This window comes from Trichomycterus rosablanca, chromosome 9 (genome assembly GCF_030014385.1).
Source record: "Trichomycterus rosablanca isolate fTriRos1 chromosome 9, fTriRos1.hap1, whole genome shotgun sequence".
Classification (NCBI taxonomy): Eukaryota; Metazoa; Chordata; class Actinopteri; order Siluriformes; family Trichomycteridae; genus Trichomycterus; species Trichomycterus rosablanca.
Window position 1 is genome coordinate 28,738,336 of NC_085996.1, and position 24,296 is coordinate 28,762,631.

Below are 24,296 nucleotides of genomic sequence, written 5' to 3' on the forward strand. Positions count from 1 at the left end.
TGCCAGTGGTTAACAGCTATATAAAGGGCGCGAGGCAGTTTTCAGCAAGTCACTGCGCACCAGCACGCTCAGAACTGAGCAGCTCACCCGCAGCTGCTTAATCACCCCTGGATAATGTTGAAGAATATTAATCTCGCTCGCAACCGTGGGAAGAAAAGTAAAGGTAAGAGAATCTTCTAGCAAAACGCTTTAGTCTCCAGCCTTTCTGCCTCCATCTTCAGTCTGTCTGCAGCAGCCTTAACGATGTTCAGAATATGATGTGAATGTTAAATGATGTTAAACTATTTGTCAGAACTGTTGTTGAAGAATGTAGAAAAAGCACGAAATGAAAGTGTAATTAAAAAAGACAGTAAACTGTTATTTTTGTATATACATGGTGTATATTTTTGTCAGATCAGGACCCATCCCCCCCCCCCTCCGCCCAAGAGTCCTGTTTCAATAACCCCCCTTCTTTCCAGCCAACTAAATAACTGAGCAAAGACTATTTTTCTGTATGTTTATATCTAAGCCTATCATAAACATCTTTATGCTGTCTGTATGAAGTTTTCTTTACTTATTTCTAAGGGCTCTGTTAGTCAAATAAAATATTAGATCATATTACGAGAGAGAATGATATGGCACACCATCGGGGCCAAAAACTCTTAGAATCGTTTGTCTAGAATCGTTTTCTTTACTTATTTCTAACTCTGTTAGTCAAATAAAATATCAGATCATATTACGAGAGAGAATTATATGGCACACCATCGGGGCCAAAAACTCTTAGAATCGTTTGCCTGGAATCGTTTGCCTAGAATCGTTGTCTTTACTTATTTCTAATGACTCTGTTAGTCAAATAAAATATCAGATCATATTACGAGAGAGAATGATATGGCACACCATCGGGGCCATAAACTCTTAGAATCGTTTGCCTGGAATTGATTGCCTGGAATCGTTTGCCTAGAATCGTTTTCTTTACTTATTTCTAACTCTGTTAGTCAAATAAAATATCAGATCATATTACGAGAGAGAATGATATGGCACACCATCGGGGCCAAAACTCTTAGAATCGTTTGCCTGGAATAGTTGTCTTTAATTATTTCTAATTGGCTCTGTTAGGCAAATAAAATATCAGATCATATTACGAGAGAGAATGATATGGCACACCATCGGGGCCATAAACTTTATATAAACTTGGGGCCAAAAAAAAAATATATACACTATATTGCCAAAAGTATTTACTCACCCATCCAAATCATTGAATTCAGGTGTTCCAGTCACTTCCATGTGTATAAAACCAAGCACCTTGAGATTTTGGACAATTTCATGCTCCCAACTTTGTGGGAACAGTTTGGGGATGGCCCCTTCCTGTTCCAACATGACTGCGCACCAGTGCACAAAGCAAGGTCCATAAAGACATGGTTGAGTGAGTTTGGTGTGGAAGAACTTGACTGGCCTGCACAGAGTCCTGACTGCAACCTGATAGAACACCTTTGGGATGAATCAGAGCGAAGACTGCGAGCCAGGCCTTCTCGTCCAACATCAGTGTCAACATCAGTTGCCTCATAAATGCGCTTCACACATAAACACACTTCTAAACCTTGTGGAAAGCCTTCCCAGAAGAGTTGAAGCTGTTATAGCAGCAAAGGGTAGTCCAACATCATATTAAACCTTATGGATTAAGAATGAGATGTCACTCAAGTTCATATGCGTGTGAAGGCAGATGAGCGAATACTTTTGGCAATATAGTGTATGTTTTTGCTTTACCAGATGCTTTTTTTTGTGTGTTCAAATAATGTATGGCAATGCTGGCAGGTATGTCTCGGTGTATAGATAATGCATTGCAATACATATAAGAAGTTAATGAATATGGAATATTGTATGTAAAACCTTGTCACGTTTTGTTCCGGTCCCTTACTGACATGCAGATATATTCAAGTTTATTCTAGTAAGTTTTCTGGTTGGCTGTAAGATGCCAAGATGTTACTAAACATACATTTTTGCCATCTACACGTAATTTATCGATTTGACAGGCACATAATTTGAAGACGTTTTGGCCCAGATGGTATGCCAGAGAAAGGGGGAGTTTGGCATTGCCTTGTGGCTGTTATGACTGTGGCCCATTTATACTCACATTGCATTTGGCTAGATTCTATTTATGTTTAACATTGAGAGCCTTCAGTTATATTTAACATTAGATAGAACAACGCGTAGTTACAATAAAAATGATTAAACCCCCATTGTAATTTAGGTTTACAAACTTTTAGCTGTTTGCAATAAACCAATCAAACAAGAACTATTTAAATAGGTCAACACAACTAACATAACAAGTGGTTCAAAACAAAATGCCACATTTAAGAACTACTGCAGTGTCAGACTTATTCAACCACCTGAATAGAATCTTTAATAAGAGCGCACATTTGCAAATCAGGTGTTGTCTCAGGCATGTAATAAAACCAGTCAAGCGCTTTATTAGCTGCATCAGGTTTTTCACAAACAATGAAAAGGATACAAAAAGACAGCAAAGGCTAATCCCAGAGTTCAAAGTTAAAGATACATTGACTACACTGCTGTGGCGGAACGAGGAAGCTTCACCGACTGCCACTAGATTCCTGATGAGGCAAACTTTTGAGTTATTGCAAAAGACCTGCATCAGGATTTGGTGGCAGCAGGCACTGAGGTTTCTCTCTGCGTAGTACGGAACATACTAAACGTTTCAGAAGAAGTCCTGGTGAATTCTGGAATGGCAGTCACCTTAAAACCCTAAAAACCTAAACCCCATAAAAAGTGGGAGGCAAATTCCTAGAAGGCAGTTGCAGCATGCAAACCCAAGACTATTAGTGAACTGGAGGTCATTGCCTATGAGGAATGGGCTAAGATTCCCTAGGAATGCTGCCAGAAGCTGGTGTCTGGATATGTATTATGTTTGCAACTGGTCATAACAACAAAATGCTGCTATATTAAGTACTTAAGATGCTTGCCATTGATGCCCCCTCATGATTATTAGTCAGTGAAGGTAAATATCCTCATTAGGTTGTATATTTAAGGTATTCAAGGACTGAGCTGTGGATCATTTAGTGGATGCTATTTTGCTATGGTTGTGGTTGATATTTTGATGATTTTGATAGTCATTGTTGATAGATAGATAGATAGATAGATAGATAGATAGATAGATAGATAGATAGATAGATAGATAGATAGATAGATAGATAGATACTTTATTAATCCCGAAGGAAATAAGGCCTCAGTAGCAAGTTACATAAATCAAAAGTCAAAAGTAATAGTACGATTCACATTATACAAACAGCTGTAAAATATAAATTATAAAGTGAATTATAAAGTGAACCACACTGCAAATATAAGAAAATGTACAAAAGGTGCGGATGTGCCTGTAGATACATACATAGATGTTTGTACATGTACATGTGCCACAATTCAGTCTTCAGTTCCTCTCCGCAGCCCCCTGCATAGAGTTAAAGAGCCCAGTGGCTCTGGTAACAAAGAATTTCCTGAGTCTGTCTGTAGAGCAGCTCTGTGACAGTAGTCTGTTACTGAATACACTGCTCTGTCTCAGTGTGCAGCGGATGTGGACAAGTGATTCCAAGTGATTCCAACTCTATTCCGACCACCCTTCCGGCTTTCCTGACCAGTTTATCCAACCGTGTTACATCCCTCTTCTTAATGCTGCCTCCCCAGCACACCACAGCATAAAAGAGAGTGCTAGCAACCACGGATTGATAAAACATCTGCAGGAGTGTCCTACCTATGCTGAAGGACCCCAGCCTTCTCAGGAAATAAAGCTGTCTTTGTGTCTTTCTGTATATATTGTCCGTGCTTTTATAACCAGTCCAATTTATCGTCCAGCTGCAGACCAAGGTACTTGTAGGTCCTTACCAACTCCACATTAGACTCCTCAATAGAGACTGGCTGCAAGGTATGCCCAAATCTATGAAAGTCCACCACCATCGTTTTCGATGTATTTAACTGTAGATGGTTCAACCGGCACCAAGCAACAAAGTCATCAACCAGGTTCCTATACTCCTCCTCCTGTCCATCCCGTACGCACCCAATAATCACAGTGTCATCAGAAAACTTTTGCATGTGGCAAGTCTCTGAGTTGTAATTAAAGTCTGATATGTATAGTGTAAACTGGAAAGGGGAAAGCACAGTTTCCCGTGGTGCTCCAGTGCTGCTAACCACAGTCTCTGAAGTCTCAGTCTGACATACTGTGGTCTGCCAGTTAGGTAGTCCGTGATCCATGTTACCAGGTATGGGTCCACTTGCATCCTGGTCAGCTTATCTCTGAGTAGGAGGGGCTAGATGGTGTTCAAGGCACTGGAGCGATCAAAAAACATGATTCTCACAGCGCAGTTCCCCTTGTTGTTGATATTTTGATAGTCATTTTGATAGTCATTGTTGTTGATATTTTGATGATTTTGACAGGCATGGTGTTTGGTTGATTGCTATTGCTCCTGCTTAGGAATCTTGTTTAACAATCTTAAGTATTTACAGGTTTATGTTTAACATTAGGGTCATGTTTCATGTGTTTAGCTTAGCATTAGCAGCTAGCATAGTTCAGGTGTTTGTGTGTCTTGTCTTGTGATACCCTGTCTTCCATCGTAATTATGAGTAAACGTGTGTCCGTCCTCGTCTCCATCATATGCCCTTCATTACAGTCATGAATGAGTTGAATGATTCTGAGACTGCAGTAGTCATTGAGTTCCATTTAGTGTTGAATTTGGAGAAACCACATGTTTTGTACGTTACAAATAAATGATTGTGTTTGGAGTGGGTCTCAGATTGCTGGAATCAAGTGAGACTCACTCTTACATCTATATTTCTTAAATTTGTTTAATAAACACTCATGAATTTAGTTTTCAAAAGCAACAAGTGGTCAAACGGTAAAAACATCTTGTATAGAATCAAGAGTTTCAGGCGCTTGGGTGGCACAGCAGTTAAAAACAATAGCACACCAGTGCTGACATCTCAAACTCGCAATTTTGAATCTCAGCTCTTCTACCTGCAGGCCAGGCGCCTACACAGACTATGATTAGACCGTCTGAAGGGTGGGAATGCAATTATAGCTTCCGCTGGCTCATGGAGGATAGTGGAAATTGGTAAATGATGGTTACTTTGCAATTTAATTGTATCATCCTGAATATAAATTTGTTAAACTAAATATATGTCTCTCTGTTTGTAAATGATCTGTATTTTTACAGATAAAGATAAGACACTTTGCAGTCACTCCGTTTGTTCTGATGTGGTAGAAAAGCCAAAAAAGTGCTCCTTTAAAGAAAACCCAGTGGTGAAGAAACTAAAACTTAAGCTAAAAATTCTGAATATAAAGGATGCATTAAGAGGTGCCAAAATTCTGAACCCACATGACATTCAGCCAGGTATAGCTTAAGCTTTGCAAACTAGCTTGAATCTATATATATATTCTATATATTTTCTTGTTGTGTCTATTTGTATTTAAGAAACTTGAAACAATCTTGCATTCTTTCAGAGCTCCCAGTCTTGGATTTCAAGCAGAATCTGGAACAGAATAATTTAGCAGAAGCAGGCCAGCAGCTTTTGGAACAGGAACAACGCCTATTCAGCAGCTGTCAGTCTTCAGACCAACAGGGAAATTGCACAGATGACGAGAAAGAAAAATTGCAGAACAACTATGAGATCTTCAAGCTGCATCTGAAGCTTGCCATAACTGACTCCTTCAATAAGGAGAACAAGGACCGACTGAGAAGTGCTGTGACCGCTATACTTCAGCAGGAACAGCAAGACAAGCTCTGGGAGGATGCAGCTAATGAGGATCGTCCATGCTGGAGGCCTATAAGGTGCCGAAAGCAGCATGACTTGCAGCTTCAGACACTGGTGGAGGTACGCATGGAGAAGGCGAGTGAAAAAGAAAATGGAGTGGATAAGCTGGCAACACCTCTGAAGAGGGAGGTGTGCCGGATGGGCAACCGCATTCAAAAAGACTTGCTTTGTGTTGTCCAAGATGTGCAGCAGTGTTACACAACAGAGTTCAACATTTGCAACATGTATTCTCAGCTCTACCATAAAGCTTTCTCCATGAAACTGTTGGCATTGACTCATTCCAGCGTCGACTTGGAAGACTGCGTCTACATTCTGAGTTGGATTCATCGGTACTATCCGAAGTAAGTGGCAAGTAATTTAATAAGCCAATGTATGTACACTGTGTGTGTTTTAATAAAACCCCTTTTGTCATTTATTTAATATATGTCTAGTGCATGTGTCCATGTAACAAATGGGCTCCAGACAAAAGTGGACACACACGCTTCACACGCAGACGTTTCAAATGTTTATTTGAAGTAACAGACTAGACAAAAGCACAAAACAAGACACACTAACACATAACCTAAGCTAAATGCTAAACTTATAAACCATAACAATGTGAAAATAGCCTCCGCTGAGCAAGCGGCAGCCTCTCCTTAAATGTATTGAGCATTTAACCTGCAATTTGGTTTAGCTGTGGATCATTAGCTTCATTGACCAATGATCTTAAGGGGCGTCGGCTTGACATCATCAACAAAACAGATGTACACACGTAATGTCTTATGACCATCAAAATATAAATATATGTTTAATAATGTAAACAAAGCCGCTCAGGTGGCACAGTGGTAAAAACACATGCTGGAACCAGAGCTGGGATCTCGAATACATTATAGCGAATCTCAGCTCTGCTTACTGGCTGAGGCTAAGCGGCCACATGAACAACGATTGGCCTGTTGTGCAGATGGGCGGGACTAAGCCGGATGGGGGTCTCTCTCCCATGACTGGTGCAATTACGACCTCTGCTGGATGATTGATGGTGCCTGCACAGAGATGAGAAAAGAGTGCTCTTAGGGTGTGTCCCTCCTTACACAATGCTAAGCTGCACTCTAAGCTGCACTCGTCAAAGTGTAGGTGATAAGATGCATACGGCATGCTGCCCACATGTCGGAGAGGGCGTGGGTTAGCTTCGTTCTGCTCAATCAGAGCAGAGATCGGCATTGGTGGAGAGGAAGCATGACGCAATTGGACGCACTAAAAAGGGAGAAAAAGGAGAGAAAATGCATAAAGAAAAATCTTTAAAAAAAATAATAATGTAAACAAATGTATTATTAAAAAAATAATGAAATAAAGTAGCACTGTCGCCTCACAGCAAGAAGGTCCTGGGTTCGATCCCCAGGTGGGGCGGTCCAGGTCCTTTCTGTGTGGAGTTTGCATGTTCTTCCCGTGTCTGCGTGGGTTTCCTCTGGGTGCAAGTGAGGTAACCTGGAGACACTAAATTGTCCAAGACTGTGTTCGATATAACCTTGTGAACTGATGAATCTTGTGTAACGAGTAGCTACCATTTCTGTCATGAATGTAACCAAAAGTGTAAAACATGACGTTAAAATCCTAATAAACAAACAAACAAACAAAATAAAGTATTATCATATTAAAAATGTATACATTCCAAGCTTACAATAAAATAATAAAGTTCTAGATATTAACATAAAAGTGCACCTGGCTTTTATTGTAAAAGAAGCTGTCAATGACTGGGAATATTTCACTTAAGAAGTAGCAATAATAATAAAGCTGATGTAGCTTTCTAAAGTTCTCAAAAACAAAATTATTAAACAATACTGAAAGGGAAAAAAGCTGCAGAGACACAGCAAACACCTTGAACGGTCCTGTCTCTGTAATTGGTCTGAACATTCACCAGGAAAGCGTTCATGGAACTGCTAAAAAAAAAAAGGAAAGATAAAAGAGATGATGGTTACATTCTGCACACAAGCATTTAGACAAATCAGATTAATGGTCACATGACACAAAAATGAACTAAATCAACAAAAGTATGTAAACACCCTTCCCTGAGTTCCTGTTTTTCTGCATCACTCATTACAAACAGATGTAAACAATCAGTAATACCAAATGCTTTAACTTTGTGGCATCATTTTTTGTACAGAACAAATCCTATTCTGTGCTCAAAGAAAGCACCATTATGATGTTGTTTAAAGAGTTTGGTGGAAAAAAACTATAGTAGCCTGCAAAAAGCCCCGACCTCAATCTCAGTGAACAGCTTTGAGCTGAACTGAGATTGCGAAGTAGTTCACATTGCAGGAAAAAAATATGGCAAAAGCATTATGTTCCAAAACTGCAACTGCACAGAAAGTATTAATGATTTGATGTCTGAATTTTATTTATTAATTTTTTTACCACCACTTATCCTGATCAGAGTCATGGTGGGTCTGATTCATTGGACAAAAGGTAGTAAACACCCCGGAAAGGTCGCCAGTGTATTACAGGGCACACACACACAGACAGACACACACATATTTTAACACTCACACTTAGGGCAGTTTTTAGTAGATCCAGTTGGCCTGACTGCATGTCGAGCACCTGAAGAAAACCCACGCAAACACAGGGAGAACATGCAAACTCCACACAGAAAGGACCCTGGCCGCCCTGCTTGAGAATTGAACCCAGGCTGGTATTGCTGTAAGAGGATAGTGCTTCTTACTACACCACCATACATAATTTTTTCCTATTAATTAGTTTTATTATTTTAATTTTTAGTAGGCTTTTACACTAACAGTATATTAAATTTAAATTAAATAATAAAAATGGTTAAATCCTTTTTTTTCTCCCTGACTGTAATAAACATATTAATACACTTTGTTTTAATGAGTGAATAGAAAACATGTCTTATTGTTTACATTTAATTACTGCTTTAGGGATGTGTTGCAACAGGCAGAACTGGAGCCACACATCAACGTTAAGTCATTGGGATCATTGTTACCTGAGGAACAGCTTGCATCACTACATAAGCAGTATCTCTCACACAAACAGGTGATGTAGGATTTTGTAAAATTCAATGTATGGGTCAATTATAAAGTGTTTCTGTAACTTTAAATAATGTTGCAGTATAGCTTGGCAGGGGAGTGTGGATTACAGCATCATGCCCATCTGCCATGCCACTAATGACCATCAAGGGGGGGCATGGAGGTGCAGATGACTGACAGGGCCAGGGACTATTGGTAGTCTCTGGGGCTCATTAAGCATTAATTTGCTGTAGCTGGAAGAGTCGCTTTAAAATCCCAGCCTCTGGGCCAGGTCCTTGCTGGCTTTTCTGTGTGTTTTTTCAAGTGACCCACATTTTGTCCATGATTTTCACCACAACTCAGGAAACACAAACAATGCAACAAAACAAAACACAAAACAAAATATACTTAATAAATGAAAATGGTGAAAACCTGGTCCCATTGTGATTTACAAGATGTAATGTAAAGCCTCCTCAATGGGGCAGTCGGGGTAAGTTCATTTTGTGTTTATGCGCCTGTTAAAATTCATTGTAATAATTTAATGATATAATAATATTAATAATATTATAAAACATTGATTTTTTTTTTTCTGCAACTCAACTTTTCTTTGCTCACGACCCCCCTGGGTTTGATATACCCTGTGGTACTCCATGCCCCCCTGCTAGCCGTTAGTGGGAGTCTAGAGCTCAGTTCGGATTATGTTTCGAATAATTTTTTATAATTACAACACACAGTAATTATAATAAATGAATAAATTTCTGTTGTGTTTGAAGGCAGAGGTCAAGACATGGCTCTCAAACGCTCTTAAGAAAGAAGAGAAAAGTTGGGAGACTGGCAATCTGGAGCTCAGTGAGGATGGAAAGCACATAACTTATCTCGCCATCGACATTTTACCAGTAAGAACAACTTCACTTGATCTTTACTTGCCTGATGTTTTCATCAAGTGTTATTTGTTGTTTTTGTGCTGTTTTTTGCCACAATGTACATTTATTTGTGTCTAAATACATACACTATAATACTAGATTTTTCTCTCATTGTTCAGCTTTTGGATGGGGCCATGAAGGAGGCTGTGATTATTTTAGGTAACTGTGAGAGTACGAAGAAAATACTGCATCAGCTAGGCAGCTTTCTTGAAAGGTACTTCCTTGAAAACTATACTTATAATAATTAATGTTATCATAATCTTTTCAAACAAGTGTTTGAAGGATGCTAAGTTACAGGAGTTACCTGCTCTGTTATCATCTGCTTTTTAAATAAATACTGTTTGTGTTACTGTGTTAAATACAATACTGAAATCAGTGCCGCTGACGATTTCTGTAAGAGGAAAAGAAAACTTTTGTGTTTGACTTTTTACATTTTACATTTGCATGATCCCAAGATCCTGACTTCTTATGTTTTTTTTACAATGGATTTGACTTAGAACATTTACTGCGGACAAAATCAGTTGCTACCGAATCTTATAGAAATATAATATGCTAGTCATATGTTTTGCAATTCACAATAATTTCTTACTAATGACTAATGACTTGTTATTGCTTATTTAAAGTCAGGCAGCTTGTATATAATTGGAGCGGTTGGGGTCTATTCTGTGTGGAGTTTGCATGTTCCCCCAGTGTCTGTGTGGGTTTTCCCTAGGAGCTAAGTTAAACTCCTAATAAATAAATAAATAACCCATTAGGAAAGCTTTTATAGGTGATACATTGTTTTATTTAGATATATATTGTTTAATAGGCCAGACATAGTGTTTTAGAAGCTACTGAAACACTGTACACTGTACACTTGACCCTGGCAAAAAGACCACTGTTCCAGCTACATTTTAATGGGTACCATCAATTAATGAGGGTACAAATACTTTTTTTTCTTGGCAGTTATAAGAAATCCATCGATGATCTTATCAAAGGAAAGAACAGCAAAATTTGTGACATTCTGAAAGCCAGTCTGTATAGTATTCACCTGCTGAGGTAAGATAGTTACTTTATAATAATTATTAAACATTTCGGAAACATGATAGGGTACCATAACATTTTCTTGTGTATCTGGTGTATTTGTAGTGGTGCATTTTTCTAAAATAATTCTATAAATACAAACGGACTTTTAATAAAGGGATTTTTTGTTTGATTGATTTATAGGGTTTATTCTCTACTCGAAGTGGTTGTTGTATATATTTTAATTTTATCTTAAATCCAGGTTACACATTTAAAATTACACTTTTAAATGTAGACAGACACAGACAGAAGTAAAATTTATCTCTAACAATATGTGCACATCAGTGAAACATCACAGTATAAAACATGTATGTAGGCAATAAACTTTATTATTTGTTTCATTTACTGTATTTACTTACCGAAACCTGCCAATGCTTCTAGTATATTTAGTTTAATATTTAAAGCAGTTATATTTTTTATTCTTTAAAAGCTATTCTGTAAAATACTAGTTCAAAACCAAAAAAGCCTGTGAAAATTATGTCTTTGTGTCATCATAATCATGTATTCAGCAGGAAAACAACTTTGAATCATAGTTTATGCAGTGTGGATTTTGAGGACATGGGCTCCCTCCCTTTATGATACAGATACATTGATATTACTGTTCTGGCTTCACTTTTTATCAACTTATTTTGAGGAAGAAATAAGCTCTGGCAACACAAGAAAGTACTGCTTTTAACACTGTGTGTCTATATATGTACAGTGATTATATAATCAAAGCAGAAAACCTGGCATATGAAGACAAGGAAATCTGGCTAAACACTCTATCAGACCTGAAAGACCTCTGTCATAGATATTTACTCACTCCCATCCATACAGAGCTCAAGGTAGGTACATAAAGTAAATTTGCATAATAACTTGAAAATATATTACTTAGACATTCTTACTTTTTATGTTTCAAGTATGTTTCTAATGTGTAATAGGGCTGTGTAATGTGTGTGTGGGAGTATATGGATGTCCGTATGTATGTGCACATGCATACACACTTATTACTTGCCATTAATACATACAGTGGTGCTTGAAAGTTTGTGAACCCTTTAATATTTCTGCAAAAATATGACCTAAAACATCATCAGATTTTCACAAGTCCTAAAAGTAGATAAAGAGAACCCAGTTAAACAAATTAGACAAAAATATTGTACTTGGTCATTTATTTATTGAGAAAAATGATCCAATATTACATATTTGTGAGTGGAAAAAGTATGTGAACCTTTGCTTTCAGTATCTGGTGTGAGCCCCCTTTGCAGCAATAACTGCAACTAAACGTTTCCGGTAACTGTTGATCAGTCCTGCACACCGGCTTGGAGGAATTTTAGCCCATTCCTCTGTACAGAACAGCTTCAACTCTGGGATGTTGGTGGGTTTCCTCACATTAACTGCTCGCTGCAAACTGCAGACGAGCAGCAATGTTCTTTTTGGAGAGCAGTGGCTTTCTCCTTGCAACCCTGCCATGCACACCATTGTTGTTCAGTGTTCTCCTGATGGTGGACTCATGAACATTAGCCAATGTGAGAGAGGCCTTCAGTTGCTTAGAAGTTACCCTGGGGTCCTTTGTGACCTCGCCGAGTATTACACGCCTTGCTCTTGGAGTGATCTTTGTTGGTCGACCACTCCTGGGCAGGGTAACAATGGTCTTGAATTTCCTCCATTTGTACACAATCTGTCTGACTGTGTATTGGTGGAGTCCAAACTCTTTAGAGATGGTTTTGTAACCTTTTCCAGCCTGATGAGCATCAACAACTCTTTTTCTGAGGTCCTCAGAAATCTCAAACTTGTGTTGTGAAGAGCAGACTTTGATAGATCCCTGTTCTTTAAATAAAACAGGGTGCCAACTCACACCTGATTGTCATCCCATTAATTGAAAACACCTGACTCTAATTTCACCTTCAAATTAACTGTGAATCCTAGAGGTTCACATACTTTTGCCACATGTAATATTGGATCCTCAATAAATAAATGACCAAGTATAATATTTTTGTCTCATTTGTTTAACTGGGTTCTCTTAATCTACTTTTGTGAAAATCTGATGATGTTTTAGGTCATATTTATGCAGAAATATAGAAAATTCTAAAGGGTTCACAAACTTTCAAGCACCACTGTAAATATAATAGAAATACATTGCAGACAAGACAAGTAAACCAATGTTTGTGTAATTTAATCATTTAATAAACCCTTTACCCCTCTGTATCTGGCCCACTCAATTCATTGCTTAATTGACATAAAACTATGAAGCTGAATTAAGTTTTGCCTTGTTGTTCTTATTGGTCTGGTGCTCCACAACACTCCCATTTTCCCTTTGGAATTTTCCCAAAATTCCCCATTCCTGAAGTTTTATTGAAAAAAACATTTTACATAAAACAAATTGCATTGTAATTTACTGAATACAGCAACCCTTGATAAAGCTGTTTTACCCCACTGTATCTACACAGGAGCACTACCGAAAGCTGTGGACTCAGGCCTGGTTTGCAGAAAGTCAGAAGCTTGTTGGAGATCTACTTAAATCTCTGGAGGATAAGATACAGCGTTTTTCAGACATAAAACATGAATGCATGGTGGTAAATATCATAAACTTCTAGCACATTCTAGTCTTTGTAAAAAAAAAAAAAATACAACTATTTTTAGGACCATGTCCACAGTTCTATAATATGAATGTGTTTGCAGGAGCTGTTAAATAAACTGCACTTGGATGTGATGGTTGAATATGTCAGGAGGATGTTAAAGAGTAACCTGAAACTAAAAAAGGATGAGCAGGAAGCAGCTGCAGGATTTCTGTGCGAGGACAGCATCAGAATTCATACACTGTTTGCTGAAAAGGTCAGTTTGCTCAGCTTGTATTTTATTCCAGCGTTTCTTTTTTCAAAAACCAAACAAAGGCACACAAATATCTTATAGCCCCAGAATGGAAGGGATGCTGTTTTGAAAATCAAAGTGTGAACAACTTGTATGTCAATGTTTTTGACTGAAAAACAAAAACACGTTCATAGTTCTTCATAGAGTTCTTTCATTACTTTTATTGTGGGTGTTTAAAAAGTATGCCAAAACCTGCTTTGTTAAACATATACACTCAGCACAGTTATTTTTAATGGTCAACAAGCTTCTTGTGCAACTCTGAGTTGATCTTTGACCACCCAGACAACTTGGACAAACCACAGAGCTTGGCAATAATTACTTGAAAACCGAAGAAGTGCTGATATAGATAGATAAGTGTAGAAAAGTGTAATTAATAGGAATTAATTAGTATCTCAATGGAGCTAAGCCTGGCTTTCTGTGCCCGATACGACTGTTTGAGAACCCAACGCTGACAGGTAATAAGAAACAGCTGCAGATTGGACGTGTGGTGTCAGTCTGGTCTGAACTGGTTTCTCAGTTTACCTGTCTAAATGTATATTTTGTTAGTTCCTAAAATGTAACAACAACTTTAAAAAACCTGTTAAAATGTTTTCTGTCTGAACTCCTGACTCTGTTTTATATTATTTGATGTTGGTCTCAAATTGGTTAAAAAATAATCTATTACTGGATGAGATTGATTGATAAGATGTTGTTCAATTCCTCCAGGGATCAAAACAGCTATGGCTTCGGGGAATCTTACCCAAGGTGTCAGAAATGTTGAGGCTGCAAGATACAGAGGCACTCAAGATTGAGGTGGTTACACTGGCCAGAAATTACCCAGATATCAGGTGAGTGTACAAATTGCTTTTTGTGGCACACAAATGATCACATGTAACCTGTCAGAATACTAGAATAGGATCATATGTAATATTTAAAGGCACTTGTGTAAATATTGAAAATTATACACATTTATAAACATTCTCAACATGATTTTTGGTACTTGCAGCTTAAACTTCAAATCTGAATATTTCATGTCAAAAGGGGCTTTGTGTGTGTCGAGTAGGTGGGCTGTGATCAGTCGTGCAGCAGTTTTCAGATTCCAACAACTAAGGGGTGGCTACCAACTGTGCTACAATAGTGGCCGAATGCGTACTTGTGCATCATAAACTGTGATGTGGCTATACCTACAGCTGTCAAAGTGAAAATGTTTTAGTTAAGTGTAGTATGATGGGTAGAAATATTAATCTACAACACAATAAACTGTGCAAAAGTATCTGCATTCTTTCTGAATCAACTGTATATTAAATACAAATAAAATGTGATAAATATTCTTGTAATTTGTAATATTTAAATGTCATATCTTTTGACCAATTTTGAGTAAAATCATCATTCCATCTATTGAAAATTTATTCAAAACTTTTATTACCCATGTGAAAAAGTAATTCTGCCCATCCCTTACACGTATACATAATAACTGGTTGTGTCTCTTGGCAATAAGAATCAAACAATACAACTTGCAATGAGTCATTGCAGAATTGTTTTACTTTAGGTACACTAAACAGTTTAAGGTCTTGCCAAAACATCTCAGTGGGATTCAAGTCAGGACTTAACACTGCCTGTGTGCTTTGGATCATTGTCCTTCTGCTATAGGTCATAAACTGATGGGTGGAGATTGTCCTTCAGGATTTTCTAATAAAGAGATTATGGTTTCTTTAATTATGACATTGTCTAGGTCCTGTGAAAGCAAAGCAGCCCCAGACCATTACAGTGTTCGACTGTTGATGGAATGTGATGTTAGCTTTATGCCAAATGTAACAGGACCCATGTCTAAAACATGCTCCACCTTTGACTCCTCAGTCCACAGTATTATTCCTGTAACTTTCCTATAAATGCCATTTTTGCATCTTTCATATTGTGGAATCATGTGCATTGAACTTAACTGAGGCATGAGTCTTTTTAGATGTTGGTCTGGGTTTTTGTGACCTTGTGGATGAGTTGTTGATGATAGGCCGACCAGGTTCACCACAGTATTCCATTTGTGGATAACGACTCTGACCATGACTTGTTGGAGTCTGGCTTTGTTACCCATTCCAGAACAGCATTTTTGTGTTAATAAATGAGACCTTCATTTAAAAAGCAGTTTATGTTAACTTGGGTTCTGTTTAAACCACACAATCTTCAAATAAACCAGGACATTTGACAAAGCAGTACAAGCTTCACTAAACTAGTTCGGCTTTATACTTGTACAAAAACATGCCCCATGCTTGATTCCTAAAAGTTGGGATCTAACTAAAAATAGTTGTTCACATCAAGTCAACAACCAACGTTCAATTATGTGGCAGTAGTAGCTCAACAGTTAAGGTACTGGACTAGTAATCAGAAGCTCCTAACCCTCAATTTCTCAAATTCTTTTCATTCAAAAGTATAAGTCATTGGGATTATGCATCTAAATGCAGAAAGTGTCAAAAATCTACTCTGTGCTGGAACCCAGATTAGTATCAAACATGTCACAAATTAAATCACTTTAAAAATCAGTGAAAGGTTCGTGCCAAAGAAGGTCACGTGCAGATGAGACTTGATAACCAAACAAACATACACAAAAAGGTGAATCCAAAAAAGTCGAAAAGAAGGCCAAAAGTCAAAAACCAGAAAGTACAAAGAGACAATATCTCACAACTAACTGAGCAAAGCAAACAGCTTAAGTAGACTATGAAACAGGTGAAAACAATCAGTAATCGGGTGAGGCCGATCTGGGATAGGTTGCCGGCTGCATGCTAGAGGTCATGTGATCACCCTGGGAAATGGAGTCCCCAAGAGCTAGGCTTTGTACTGAGCCAGAGGGATGCGTGACAGTCAGCTTTCTTTTGTTTTTTGGCAGATCAATTGTCATCAGTTCTAGTGTGTTATAACAAATTGATGGTAAAGCTGCAATTTAAATACAACACACTATTCTCCTGCTTTTACTTGGTAAAGATTAAGTCTGTATACAGTGGGGCCAAAAAGTATTTAGTCAGCCACTGATTGTGCAAGTTCTCCTACTTAGAAAGATGAGAGAGGTCTGTAATTTTTATCATATGTACACTTCAACTATGAGAGACAAAATGAGAAAAAAAATCCAGAATTTATTTGTAAATTATGGTGGAAAATAAGTATTTGGTCACCCAGAAACAAGCAAGATTTCTGGCTCTCACAGACCTGAAACTTCTTCTTTAAGAAGCTCTTCTGTCCTCCACTCGTTACCTGTATTAATGGCACCTGTTTGACCTCATTATCTGTATAAAAGACACCTGTCCACAGCCTCAAACAGTCAGACTCCAAACTCAACCATGGCCAAGACCAAAGAGCTGTCGAAGGACACCAGGAAGAAAATTGTAGACCTGCACCAGGCTGGGAAGAGTGAATCTACAATAGGCAAGCAGGTTGGTGTGAATAAATCAACTGTGGGAGCAATTGTAAGAAAATGGAAGACATACAAGACCATTGATAATCTCCCTCGATCTGGGGCCCCACGCAAGATCTCATCCCGTGGGGTCAAAATGATCATGAGAACGGTGAGCAAAAATCCCAGAACTACACGGAGGAACCTGATGAATGACCTGCAGAGAGCTGGGACCAAAGTAACAAAGGCTACCATCAGTAACACACTACGCCGAGAGGGACTCAAATCCTGCAGTGCCAGGCGTGTCCCCCTGCTTAAGCCAGTACATGTCCAGGCCCATCTGAAGTTTGCCAGAGAGCATATGGATGATCCAGAAGAGGATTGGGAGAATATCATGTGGTCAGATGAAACCAAAATGGAACTTTTTGGTAAAAACTCAACTCGTCGTGTTTGGAGGAAGAAGAATGCTGAGTTGCATCCCAAGAACACCATACCTGCTGTGAAGCATGGGGGTGGAAACATCATGCTTTGGGGCTGTTTTTCTGCAAAGGGGACAGGACGACTGATCCGAGTTAAGGGAAGAATAAACGGGGCCATGTATCGTGAGATTTTAAGCCAAAACCTCCTTCCATCAGTGAGAGCATTGAAGATGGAACGTGGCTGGGTCTTCCAGCATGACAATGATCCCAAACACACCGCTCGGGCAACGAAGGAGTGGCTCCGTAAAAAGCATTTCAAGGTCCTGGAGTGGCCTAGCCAGTCTCCAGACCTCAACCTCATAGAAAATTTGTGGAGGGAGTTGAAAGTCCGTGTTGCCCAGCGACAGCCCCAAAACATCAATGCTCTAGAGGAGATCTGCATGGAGGAATGGGCCAAAATACCAGCTACAGTGTGTGCAAACCTGGTGAAGACTTACAGGAAACATTTGACCTCTGTCATTGCCAACAAATGTTATGTTACAAAGTATTGAGTTGAACTTTTGTTATTGACCAAATACTTATTTTCCACCATAATTTACAAATAAATTCTTTAAAAATCCTACAATGTGATTTCCTGGATTTTTTTTTCTCATTTTGTCTCTCATAGTTGAAGTGTACATATGATGAAAATACAGACCTCTCTCATCTTTCTAAGTAGGAGAACTTGCACAATCAGTGGCTGACTAAATACTTTTTGGCCCCACTGTATATACAGTATATACTGTATATATATATATATATATATACAGTGTATCACAAAAGTGAGTACACCCCTCACATTTCTGCAAATATTTCATTATATCTTTTCATGGGACAACACTATAGACATGAAACTTGGATATAACTTAGAGTAGTCAGTGTACAGCTTGTATAGCAGTGTAGATTTACTGTCTTCTGAAAATAACTCAACACACAGCCATTAATGTCTAAATAGCTGGCAACATAAGTGAGTACACCCCACAGTGAACATGTCCAAATTGTGCCCAAAGTGTCAATATTTTGTGTGACCACCATTATTATCCAGCACTGCCTTAACCCTCCTGGGCATGGAATTCACCAGAGCTGCACAGGTTGCTACTGGAATCCTCTTCCACTCCTCCATGATGACATCACGGAGCTGGTGGATGTTAGACACCTTGAACTCCTCCACCTTCCACTTGAGGATGCGCTCAATTGGGTTTAGTCCATCACCTTTACCTTCAGCTTCCTCAGCAAGGCAGTTGTCATCTTGGAGGTTGTGTTTGGGGTCGTTATCCTGTTGGAAAACTGCCATGAGGCCCAGTTTTCGAAGGGAGGGGATCATGCTCTGTTTCAGAATGTCACAGTACATGTTGGAATTCATGTTTCCCTCAATGAACTGCAGCTCCCCAGTGCCAGTAACACTCATGCAGCCCAAGACCATGATGCTACCACCACCATGCTTGACTGTAGGCAAGATACAGTTGTCTTGGTACTTCTCACCAGGGCGCCGCCACACATGCTGGACACCATCTGAGCCAAACAAGTTTATCTTGGTCTCGTCAGACCACAGGGCATTCCAGTAATCCATGTTCTTGGACTGCTTGTCTTCAGCAAACTGTTTGCGGGCTTTCTTGTGCGTCAGCTTCCTTCTGGGATGACGACCATGCAGACCGAGTTGATGCAGTGTGCAGCGTATGCTCTGAGCACTGACAGGCTGACCTCCCACGTCTTCAACCTCTGCAGCAATGCTGGCAGCACTCATGTGTCTATTTTTTAAAGCCAACCTCTGGATATGACGCCGAACACGTGGACTCAACTTCTTTGGTCGACCCTGGCGAAGCCTGTTCCGAGTGGAACCTGTCCTGGAAAACCGCTGTATGACCTTGGCCACCATGCTGTAGCTCAGTTTCAGGGTGTTAGCAATCTTCTTATAGCCCAGGCCATCTTTGTGGAGAGCAACAATTCTATTTCTCACATCCTCAGAGTGTTCTTTGCCATGAGGTGCCATGTTGAATATCCAGTGGCCAGTATGAGAGAATTGTACCCAAAACACCAAATTTAACAGCCCTGCTCCCCATTTACACCTGGGACCTTGACACATGACACCAGGGAGGGACAACGACACATTTGTGCACAATTTGGACATGTTCACTGTGGGGTGTACTCACTTATGTTGCCAGCTATTTAGACATTAATGGCTGTGTGTTGAGTTATTTTCAGAAGACAGTAAATCTACACTGCTAAACAAGCTGTACACTGACTACTCTAAGTTATATCCAAGTTTCATGTCTATAGTGTTGTCCCATGAAAAGATATAATGAAATATTTGCAGAAATGTGAGGGGTGTACTCACTTTTGTGATACACTGTATATATACAGTGTATCACAAAAGTGAGTACACCCCTCACATTTCTGCAGATATTTAAGTATATCTTTTCATGGGACAACACTGACAAAATGACACTTTGACACAATGAAAAGTAGTCTGTGTGCAGCTTATATAACAGTGTAAATGTATTCTTCCCTCAAAATAACTCAATATACAGCCATTAATGTCTAAACCACCGGCAACAAAAGTGAGTACACCCCTAAGAGACTACACCTCTAAATGTCCAAATTGAGCACTGCTTGTCATTTTCCCTCCAAAATGTCATGTGATTTGTTAGTGTTACTAGGTCTCAGGTGTGCATAGGGAGCAGGTGTGTTCAAATTAGTAGTACAGCTCTCACACTCTCTCATACTGGTCACTGAAAGTTCCAACATGGCACCTCATGGCAAAGAACTCTCTGAGGATCTTAAAAGACGAATTGTTGCGCTACATGAAGATGGCCAAGGCTACAAGAAGATTGCCAACACCCTGAAACTGAGCTGCAGCACAGTGGCCAAGATCATCCAGCGTTTTAAAAGAGCAGGGTCCACTCAGAACAGACCTCGCGTTGGTCGTCCAAAGAAGCTGAGTGCACGTGCTCAGCGTCACAGCCAACTGCTGTCTTTGAAAGATAGGCGCAGGAGTGCTGTCAGCATTGCTGCAGAGATTGAAAAGGTGGGGGGTCAGCCTGTCAGTGCTCAGACCATACGCCGCACACTACATCAAATTGGTCTGCATGGCTGTCACCCCAGAAGGAAGCCTCTTCTGAAGTCTCTACACAAGAAAGCCCGCAAACAGTTTGCTGAAGACATGTCAACAAAGGACATGGATTACTGGAACCATGTCCTATGGTCTGATGAGACCAAGATTAATTTGTTTGGTTCAGATGGTCTCAAGCATGTGTGGCGGCAATCAGGTGAGGAGTACAAAGATAAGTGTGTCATGCCTACAGTCAAGCATGGTGGTGGGAATGCCATGGTCTGGGGCTGCATGAGTGCAGCAGGTGTTGGGGAGTTACATTTCATTGAGGGACACATGAACTCCAATATGTACTGTGAAATACTGAAGCAGAGCATGATCCCCTCCCTCCGGAAACTGGGTCGCAGGGCAGTGTTCCAGCATGATAATGACCCCAAACACACCTCTAAGACGACCACTGCTTTATTGAAGAGGCTAAGGGTAAAGGTGATGGACTGGCCAAGCATGTCTCCAGACCTAAACCCAATAGAACATCTTTGGGGCATCCTCAAGCGGAAGGTGGAGGAGCGCAAAGTCTCGAATATCCGCCAGCTCCGTGATGTCGTCATGGAGGAGTGGAAAAGCATTCCAGTGGCAACCTGTGAAGCTCTGGTAAACTCCATGCCCAGGAGAGTTAAGGCAGTTCTGGGAAATAATGGTGGCCACACAAAATATTGACACTTCAGGAACTTTCACTAAGGGGTGTACTCACTTTTGTTGCCGGTGGTTTAGACATTAATGGCTGTATATTGAGTTATTTTGAGGGAGGAATAAATTTACACTGTTATATAAGCTGCACACAGACTACCTTTCATTGTGTCAAAGTGTCATTTTGTCAGTGTTGTCCCATGAAAAGATATACTTAAATATCTGCAGAAATGTGAGAGGTGTACTCACTTTTGTGATACACTGTATATATTCAGAGTCAGGACTAAGAGAAAACTAAGCAGGAAAAGTGGTGAATGCTAAAGTAAAAACTATCTTACCCATATTACCTGTACTGGACACATTTTCATTGCTCCTCTCTCTAGGGACTATCATGTCAGTGCCCTCCTGCATTTAAAGGCCAACCTCTCCAGTGCGGATAGGAGCAACATTAAGATGAACCTGGCTGAGAACGCAGCTTTGGTAAACTCTGATCACAATCAAGAATTCTTCAGTAAAGTCCGTGTCAAGCGCAGTTCTATTTTAAAGATTAAAAAAACAATGTAATGTAATTATCAGCTGTTAAACCTGGTGTATAACAAAATGAAAATGTTAATGTTAGTTCATGAGCTCTGTTTCAGACACGTTTTGCTGTTTTAACAATAACATAACAGAAATGCATTTTCTACTCTATATAGACAACAGTACTGGGCCACCTTCTTATTATTGAATCTATGTTTCAGTGTTATATGTCCATCATATAAGGGAAATTATATTCTTCCCACTTCCATCTGCAGCAACAGTTTGTGGAAAGCCCTTTGGTGTTCTAGGGTGACTATCACAAATAAAAAGGTGGCCAAATTTATAGAAACAAAGTAAGAAATGGAATGCAACATCTACGTCAGCAAAAAAACAAACAAAACTGACTATAATAAGAGTCAGAAACAATTATATATAAGGGAACTACCTCCTGGACCGAATCAGTATTCATGAGGCACAGGTGATTCTCAACCAGAGGAATTGACAGATCACACACTGTTGTACGTCCATGCCCCATCTGCCAGCTGCAATAGGCAACGCAGAAGGACACGACTTTAGGTATAGCTGGTAGAGACCAGATCCAATAATAAATATTGAATTTGTATTTATTACTTTTATGATCCTGTATAGCACAGCATGGTACTTCATTATCTGTTGTTTCAGTGTTACATATGTTTGTAATGATCTACCCACGATGTGATATGATTCACAATACTGGGTTCACAATATGATTTTTTCCTGATTTCCTGAGATTGATTTTCTTAAAAAAAAAAAAAAAAATACTGTATTTGTGCTTATTTTTTGTTCATTTCTGAGGTAGGTACAAACTATGCCAAATAATGCTTATTGTGTAAAAAAAAAAAACTGAAATTAAATTTTAAAACAAATCTAAACAAATGAATGATAAAAAAAAAGAAAGAATCCTCAAATAAAATTTGGCTGGAAAATCCTCTACTTGGCAACTTTGTGAAGTGCCGTCAACCAGGCAAAGTGCATATCGATTCATCTTAAATTAATAACCAATTTGAATCGTGGCACATGTGTACCGATTTTTAACTGTCTTGTGGTGCATTGTTACATCTCTAGTGTTACATGAAGATTCTACTACTTATTTTTTCAGTGAGAAACTTCGAACTTTAATCATAAGATTGTTCAGGACATTTAATGTAATGTAAATGTATTAAAACCTCTTCAGGTACTTCTACCACAAATACACTGTTGTTTTTTGTTTATTCGTTGCTTGATATGATTTTCTGGTAGCCAAGTCTTTACAACTACTAAAACTCAGATGCATATCAAAAGTTGTTACAAGTACAAGGTGATGTTTTAAGGCTTGCACAATTTTTATTACCAGTTACTGTATATTTGTTTAACAGTTTGGTGATGGTCCTTTTCTGTTCTAGCATTACTTTGGTGAGGACATGTGACAATGTGATTACAAGCATTTTTAGCATTTCGCTTTGTGCACAAAGTGAAAAACCATTTAGACATGCACTGATCAGCCATAACATTAAAACCACCTCCTTGTTTCTACACTCACTGTCCATTTTATCAGCTCCACTTACCATATAGATGCACTTTGTAATTCTACAATTACTGACTGTAGTCCATCTGTTTCTCTGCATGCTTTGTTAGCCCCCTTTCATGCTGTTTTTTTATTATTATTATTATTTATTTGCACATATGAATACAAGAAGAAAGAAAACTTAATGATAACAAAAAAAAAAGAATGTGCAGGGAAAGTAAAAAAAGCCGAATGGGCTTATATAAACAAACTTTCCCTCAAGACAAAAATATATACACATACATATATATACATACATACATACACACACACACATACACACATATATACATACATATATACATACACATACATATACACATATATATATATATACACACATACATATACACACATACACATACATACATAAAAAAAGGAACAAAATATATACAAATATGTATACACACACGCACACATACATGTATATAAAACACTCCAATCAATAGTGACAGTGCTTAAATTACATAACTACGAAACATAAAAACAAACAACAGAATAAGAAATAAAATAACTTGTATATAATATTCATGTCACGCTTTAGAATGTCAGTGATAAAAAATGGGCTTTAAGCTGTTTTTTTAGGTTACTGATATTATTACATTCATTTAGATGAGGTGGTAGGTTATTCCAAATTATAGGTCCTCGGTAAGAGATGGCAAACTGACCTAGTGAAGTCCTAAAGTATGCTGTATGAAGGTTATTAGATGACCTTGTGGAGTAATGGTGAACTTGAGAATTGTAATGAAAGCTATTTTCAAAACAATCAGGCAGAAGATCATGTAAATAAGAGTAGATAAACAGACATATCTGAATTTGGTTAATTTCATAAACATTCAATATCTGTAGATTCTGAAAAAGAGGTCGAGAATTTGAATGATAATTTGATGTAGAGATCATCCTAACAAAACGTTTCTGAAGTACATGTAAACAGGTAATATTACTTTTGAATGTACTAGCCCAGATAATATTACAGTAGGAAAGATATGGATAGATCATTGTATAATACAAATTGATAAGTGTTT

General features: G+C 38.7%; 1 protein-coding gene across 3 annotated transcripts; it reads left to right on the forward strand.

The window, feature by feature from the left end:
* The first annotated feature begins 23 nt into the window (after window positions 1–23).
* On the forward strand, window positions 24–22,908 carry tnfaip2a (tumor necrosis factor, alpha-induced protein 2a). Of its 3 annotated transcripts, none has more exons than XM_063002189.1 (12): window positions 24–163; window positions 5,196–5,372; window positions 5,483–6,134; window positions 8,700–8,814; window positions 9,560–9,682; window positions 9,829–9,923; window positions 10,655–10,747; window positions 11,472–11,595; window positions 13,198–13,323; window positions 13,430–13,582; window positions 14,324–14,445; window positions 14,661–14,876. In XM_063002189.1, exons 1-12 carry the CDS (start codon window positions 115–117, stop codon window positions 14,761–14,763), a joined length of 1,932 nt encoding a protein of 643 aa, XP_062858259.1. In that variant the 5' UTR covers window positions 24–114; the 3' UTR covers window positions 14,764–14,876. The 3 variants fall into 3 exon arrangements, with proteins under 3 accessions (XP_062858259.1, XP_062858258.1, XP_062858260.1); XM_063002188.1 differs by lacking the exon at window positions 14,661–14,876 and adding an exon at window positions 21,554–22,908 and having other exon boundaries at window positions 25–163; XM_063002190.1 differs by lacking the exons at window positions 5,196–5,372; window positions 14,661–14,876 and adding an exon at window positions 21,554–22,908 and having other exon boundaries at window positions 26–163.
* Window positions 22,909–24,296: the final 1,388 nt, after the last annotated feature.